This window comes from Gorilla gorilla, chromosome X (assembly GCF_029281585.2).
Source record: "Gorilla gorilla gorilla isolate KB3781 chromosome X, NHGRI_mGorGor1-v2.1_pri, whole genome shotgun sequence".
Taxonomy (NCBI): domain Eukaryota; kingdom Metazoa; phylum Chordata; class Mammalia; order Primates; family Hominidae; genus Gorilla; species Gorilla gorilla.
This window is the reverse complement of record NC_073247.2, coordinates 57,578,410-57,585,430: the sequence shown is the minus strand read 5'-3', so window position 1 is coordinate 57,585,430 and position 7,021 is coordinate 57,578,410. Positions and strand designations below refer to the sequence as shown.

Genomic DNA, 7,021 nt, shown 5'->3' with positions numbered 1-7,021 from the left:
AAAAGTTCATTTGACATGGGCCAGGTGCTGGAAATTCTTCCTTGGGCTCATGGAGCTGACATTCTAGCAAGATACACAGACCATAAACATAACAATAAGTAAAATTATAGTTTCACATACAAACCCGTATTATAATAGATATCTGTGACTATACACAGTAATATAAATTATGGATATACAATCATGTGCTGCATAACATTTTGGTCAACGGTCCTATAACACAGAAAAAATTTTACTGTTATCTTTTCTATGTTTACATATGTTACCATAGTGGAGACGGGATTTCGCCACGTTAGCCAGACTAGACTCGAGCTCCTGAGCTCAGGCGATACCGCCCGCTCGGCCTCCCAAAGTGCTGGGACTATAGGCGTGAGCCGCCGCGCCTGGCAAAATTCTTTAGCCTTTTAATAAATGGAGTCTTGGCCGGGCGCGGCAGCTCACGCCTATAATCCCATCACTTTGGCAGGCTGAGGCAGGATGATTGCTTGAGCCCAGGAGTTCAAGACCAGCCTGGGCAACAAAGTGAGACCCCCTCCCCCCCGCCAACATACACACACACACACACCCCACCACCACCACCTGGTCTCCACGAAAAATCAAAGAATTAGCTGGGCATAGTGGGGTGCATCTGTGGTCCCACAGTGAGCCCTGTGGAGGCAGGAAAATAGACAAAGGAGAGGGAGAGGGAGGGTGGAAGAGAGGGTTGTACTATTTTGCATTGCCTCCAGCGATGTATGAGAGTGCCTCTTCCTTCGCAGCTTCAGCTAACACTAGCCTGTTAAAATAGACATCTTTTCTTTTTTCTAATATCTAGAACAACTTTAATAAGAAAGGAATTAACTTTGATAAGAAAGGAATCCTTGGGAGTTTGGTAGAATGCTCTTATAAAAACCATCTGGGCCAGGCGAGGTGGCTCATGCCTGTAATCCCAGCACTTTGGGAGGCCAAGGAGGGTGGATCACCTGAGGTCAGGAGTTCAAGACCAGCTGGCCAACATAGCGAAACCCCATCTCTACTAAGAATACAAAATATTCCCTGGGTGTGGTGGTGCACACCTGTAATCCCAGCTACTCAGGAGGCTGAGGCAAGAGAATTGCTTGAACCCAGAAGGTGGAGGTTGCAGTAAGCTGAGATCGCACCACTGCACTCCAGCCTGGGTGACAGAGTAAGACTCCATCTAAAAAAAAAGAAAGAAAGAAAGAAAGAAACACACACATACACACATCATCTGGGCCCCTTTTTTTTTTTTTTTTGTGGGGAAAGGGAAGATCTTGACTACCATTTCAATTTCTATATTACTAATTGCTCCATTTGAGTAATCAGTTTCTCCATGGAACAGTTTTGGCATTTGATATTCCTCTAGGAATATATTCATTTCATCTAGATTTTCAGATACATTCTTTATTTTTAAAAGCTCTGTTGCATTTGCATCTTCTATCTTCTTCAATTGACCAGTCTTGCCAAAAGTGTTTCCTCTTAATTTTTGTTTTCAGATTCTGCTTTTGGTTTCTATTAATCTGTCATTTTTTGTTCTCTATATCATCAATTTCTGTTCATTATTTCCTTCTTATTTATTGAGGTTTGCTGTGGCGGTCATTTTCCAACTTCTTGTATAATTTACATACAATAAAACACTCCGATTTTAGTTATACAGCTTGTTGGACTTTTAAATAGGTATACACCCATGTGACCAGCACCCCAATCAAGACATAGAAACTTTTCATGATTCCAGAAAGCTACTTTGCAACCCTTTCCAGTGACACCCTCCTCACCTCAACCCTCTTCTACTATCACCATAAAATTGTTCTGCCTGCCTTAGAACTTCATATAAACGGAATGAAACATTATGTGCTTTTTGTGTCTGGCTTCTTTCACCATGTGAACCATCTCACCATGTGAGACTCATCCTTTGATATCTGTATCAGCATTGTGTTCCTTTTGATTGCTGAGCTGTAGTCCATCCTTTGAATATACCACACTGTATCCATTCTCCTCTAGTTGGACATTTGGGTTGTTCCCAGTTTTTGGCTATTGGGAATACAGCTGCTACAAATATATGTATGCAAGTCTTTTGTTGACATGTTTTCATGTATTTGGAGCTAAATATCTAAGAATAGAATTGCTGGGCCATAGGTTAAGCATATTTTAACTTTATAGGAAGCAGCCAGTTTTCCAGAGTGGCTGTATCATTTTGCACTCCTGCCAGTTGAGCTTTGAGGGTTCCTTGTGGGATTTTGGGAGCAGTGCTCTGGGGTGGGAAGAGGGAAGGGAATGTGGAGGCGTCTCTGCTAAAAGACACACCCATCCTGAGACTAGGGCAGCCTCTTTTTTTCAAGAAAGGGTTTCACTCTTGTCCCCCAGACTTGGGTGCAGGGGCGTGATCTCGGCTCGCTGCAACCTCCACCTCCCAGGCTCAAGCAATCCTCCCACTACAGCTTCCTGAGTAGCTGGGATTACAGGTGTGTGCCACTACAGCTGGCTAATTTTTGTACTTTTTTTTTTTTGTAGAGACGGGGTTTCACCTTGGTGCCCAGGCTGGTCTCAAACTCCTGAGCTCAAGTGATCCATCTGCCTCAGCCTCCCAGAATGCTGGGATTACAGGCGCGAATCACTACGCCCAGCCTAATTTTATTTATTTATTTATTTTTGTAGACACAGGGCCTGGCTATGTTATCCAGGCTGGTCTTGAACTCCTGAGCTCAAGTGATCCGCCTGCCTCAGCCTCCTAAATTGCTGAGATTACTTACAGGTGCAACTCACTGTGCCCAGGCCCAGGAGGCCTCTTTTTAATCCTGTTTCCTTCACCCTTTTTTTCTCCCATCCCCTTCCTTCATTGGGCAACACCCACCACCCCAGATCAGCACCATCCTACCTCTAGGGGTCCCCTTCTAACCCCACCTCCTATGACTGTTGCAGGGTGGTGTCACAATGTATATTAATAAATGGGGGAGGGGCTTTGCACCAACTGGTCTTCTAGCACCATCCCCCTTTCACACTGTGGCCCTCTGAGGCTTGGAAGAGGGCAGCCCCAGCGTCACGGTCCACCGTACCCAGAACCTCTGCCGAGAGCACAAGCACATACTTGGGAATCATGGGTTGCAGTGACTAGAGGGGTGGGGCACTGTGGTAACAACAGAGAAGGTAGGCCTGAATGGTTCTCAAAGGGCATCCCTGGGACCTGGCCTTGGATTTGCAGGCCAAGCTCCACCTCCACCCCTCTGTCATCAGCCTGTTGAGGGCTCTGGGCCAACTGGTACCTGAGTACCTCTTGTCTTCTACTTGGAGATGCCTGAGGGCATTGTCTCCAGATCTAGGGACGGCAAAATGCAGTTTAGCCTTGGGACTGCAGGCTAAGTAAAGCCAGGGGGCAGCAAGGACAGGGGATGGGGGTTCCCAGTCCTAGCTCTGATCAGGGGGGGCTTCATGCCTGGTGGTGCTAGATTTCCTGGTACAACATAACCTGCTGGAACCAACAAGGGAGAGGGGCCATAACCAGGATATTATGGGTTGGGGTACAGGTCAGAACCCCATGTTCTAGTAGCCATTATGTTCCAGACACTGAATGCCACCACTGCCATCCACCTTGGCCTGATAAGGTCCCCTGTCCATCTGCTTGGGTCCCCGTGTCTGTATAGGCTATACAACTGTGCTAGAGGACGAGAAAGAGGAGAGGCCAACATGCAGACTTTTCAGCTTTTATTACAAAAAAGGACATGATCCCAGCCCAATTTTCCAACAAAAGTCACCACCTCAATTTGATTTGGTCAAGCCCTCTCTGGCTGGGGAGTGGGCTGGCCGACAAGAGCAAGGCCCCTTCCCAGCCATCCAACACTCTGTCCTTCCCTGCCCCAGGATGGACACCCAACATGTGGAGAAGTTGCTCTTGAAGCTGCTCACTGGGCCTCGTTGAAGCGGGTCACCATTGTCTTGTGCAGTGTCTCCTTGTAGGACTCGGTTGAGGTGACCCCGTAGGAGCTGCCCCGTGCACCCAGGCCGGAGCCCCGCACCCGTGTTTGGGCCTGTGTGAGGGAGGCAGGCTCTGTCAGGCTGGTGGGGGATGCTGTGAGGGGTGCTGGGGGATGGGACAGGACTGCCTGAGACTCACCTCGATAGGCGTTACAATGCCCTGCTTCTTGCGGCCCAGGCCGCTGCCCTCTTTCCAGCCCATGGCCTGGAGCATCCGACTGCCAATGTTGTCACTGCCCAGCCCGTCCCGAGTAGGCTGCTCGAAGTCTCTGCAGGGGCGGTGCACAGCATGAGTGGTCGGCCTGCCGGCCCCGGCCCCGGGCTCCAGACCCCCTCACCTGGCCCAGCCACTCACACAGAGGCTGTGGATATGCCGCCGTACTTCCTCCTCTTGGGCTCTGGCGGCTCGGGGATGCCATACTTTTCTCTGCGTTCAGCTGCACGGTCCCGGTACTTCATTTGCTGAAAGTTTGTATGTGTATGTGAATGTTGGGGAGCTGGTCTCTTTTCTCAGGCAACACAGGCATGGGGAGTGGGGTCCCACAGGGCATGCCATCTGGCTAATGAGGCTCAGGTCCTGAGGGTCAGGCCATCACAGGCACAAGCAGCCAGGATAGGAAAATGGGGAAGAAGGCTCACGGGGTTAACACGTGAGAAATTGAACTCCAGCTGCCTGAGGTGATGGGGACTTGGAAGGGACACAGGGGAGGGAGCCCAGGGGCAGGTCACACCTCACCTCCATGTCATTCTTCTCTAGTGCTTCTAGCTCGTTTTCTGACAAGTGGGCTCGCCGGTGAATCTCAAGGTTTTGCTGCAAGAGGGACAGGATGAGAAGTGAAGAGGCTGAGCCTCAGTGGGCCAGGCCCCAGCATGCCCTGCCAACCATCCGCTGTTACCTTGTGGAGCCCTGAGAGCTGCTGGTGCCGGATGAGCGCCTCTTTGCTGGGGAACTGGCGTCGGCAGAGCAGACAGGCCAGCTTCTGCCAGTCGGTGAGCTTCTCCTCCCGCTCAGGGCCCCCACGCTCCTGCTCCTCCTCACTGTCACTCTCCCCGCTGTAGGCTGCCACCAGTCCTCGCGGAGGGCTCTGTAGAGGGTGAGGGTGGGCGGTCAGGCCTGGCCAGATCAGAGCCCCCGCCCCTCTCTGCCTTGGGCACTCACTGGGCGGTCGTCACTGGCCAATTTCGGGAGATCCATGCTGGTGTGCTGTCTCTCGGCTAGTGCTCCCTGGGGTGGAGGGACACAGAAATTCAGGGACTCCACAGAGGGCCCAAAGGAAGGACAAGATTGTGGGGCAGGGTGCAGGGGGGTGGCCCCAACACACCTTCTTCTCGAGGATGGCATAGCCAGCATCTGCAGTGGCTGACTCCCGCCTCTCGTCATCTCGCAGGGAGCTGATAGGCTGGAAGCTATTTTTGAAGTTTTCTTTTTGTTTGTTGAGACTGCGGGCCCAGCGTTCCATGTCCTTGGCAATCTGGGGGTGAGGGTGGAGGTGAGGTTCCCAGAGCCCTCATGCCCCTGGGGCTACTAACTCTATCTGCTGACCCACTGCCCTGCATCCTCAAACACGGGCCGGCCACTATCCCTAGTCCGAACCACTGCAGAAGGCTTCATCTGGCCTCTGGGCTACGGCTCCTGACCACCTTTCCCAGCAGAGCACTCTTTCATGAAGTATAAGCCACTCCCACCCCCAAATACAATGTCCTTAAAACCCTTCCTTCACCTCCCATCACACCAAGAATAAACCCAAACTCGCAACCACAGCCTGCAAGGCACTTGGCACCTGGCTACTCCTGACCTCATCACTGAACACACCCTGTGCCCCCACCCCCACTGGTTTGCAATGGTGAGGTGGCAGAAGCAGTGTGGACAGAGTGGCGGGCCCATCTGGGAGGCAGATGAGTGGAAGCTGAGGCAGAACAATCAGAAGGTGAGGGACACAGTAGTGCAAGTTCCTATTTTCTGTCACCAGTCACCAGTGCTTCTTGCCAAGCCCCTCTCTGGCTGTGTTCTCTGCTACGTTTTTTGTCCCTCAAAGTTCATGTGTCAGAAATGTAATCCCTAATGCAACAGTGTTCACAGGTGGAGCCTCTATCCCGGCTGAGTGCAGTGGCTCACACCTGTAATCCCAGCACTTTGGGAGGCCAAGGCGGGTGGATCACTTGAGGTCAGGAGTTTGAGACCAGCCTGGCTAACACAATGAAACCCCAGCTCTACTAAAAAAATACAAAATTAGCTGGGCGTGGTGGTGGATGCCTGTAATCCCAGCTACTTGGAAGGCTGAGGCAGGAGAATTCCTTGAACCCGGGAGGCGGAGGCTGCAGTGTGCTGAGATTGCACCATTGCACTCTAGCCCAGGCAACAAGAGTGAAACTCCATCTCAAAAGATAAATTTAATCCCTGATGCAACAGTGTTGACAGGCAGGGCCTTTCAGAGGTGATTAGGTCACAAAGGCTCTGCCCTCCTCAAGAGATCGCGGCTGCTTTTTAAAGAAATTGTATAAGTTTATGGGGTAACAAGTGCTTTTGTAGCCAGGCGCGGTGGCTCACGCCTATAATCCCAGCACTTTGGGAGGCCGAGACGGGCACATCACCTGAGATCAGGAGTTTGAGACCAGCCTGGCCAACATGGCGAAAACCCGTCTCTACTAAAATTACAAAAAAATTAGCTGGGCATGGTGGCGGATGCCTGTAATCCCAGCTACTCGGGAGGCTGAGGGAGGAGAATTGCTTGAACCCAGGAGGTGGAGGCTGCAGTGATCCGAGATTGCACCACTGCACTCCAGCCTGGATGATAAGAGCGAAACTCCATCTCAAAAAAATAATAAATAAATAAATAAATAAAATAAACAAGTGCTTTTGTTACATGCACAGATTGTATAGTGCTGAAGTCAGGGTTCTTAGAGCATCCATCAGCCAAATAATGTACATCATACCCATTAAGTAATTTTTCATCCTTCACCCCCTCCCATCTCCTCCACCTTTATATATATATAATACATATATATTTTGAGAAGGAGTCTCGCTCTTGTTGCCCAGGCTGGAGTGCAATGGCAC

General features: G+C 50.6%; 1 protein-coding gene across 7 annotated transcripts in view; it reads right to left on the bottom strand.

Annotated features, from left to right (window-relative positions):
* Positions 1-3,679: 3,679 nt before the first annotated feature.
* RBM10 (RNA binding motif protein 10) overlaps positions 3,680-7,021 on the bottom strand; it is a 41,339-nt gene continuing 37,997 nt past the window's right edge. For all 7 annotated transcript variants that reach the window (XM_004064063.5, XM_019019064.4, XM_004064061.5 and 4 more), the window contains 7 exons: positions 5,289-5,438; positions 5,126-5,191; positions 4,863-5,051; positions 4,703-4,777; positions 4,322-4,428; positions 4,106-4,235; positions 3,680-4,019 (listed from right to left, as the gene is read on the bottom strand). In XM_004064063.5, coding sequence (XP_004064111.1) covers positions 3,894-4,019; positions 4,106-4,235; positions 4,322-4,428; positions 4,703-4,777; positions 4,863-5,051; positions 5,126-5,191; positions 5,289-5,438 — 843 coding nt within the window. In that variant the 3' untranslated portion in view covers positions 3,680-3,893. The remainder of the gene's footprint in view (positions 4,020-4,105; positions 4,236-4,321; positions 4,429-4,702; positions 4,778-4,862; positions 5,052-5,125; positions 5,192-5,288; positions 5,439-7,021) is intronic.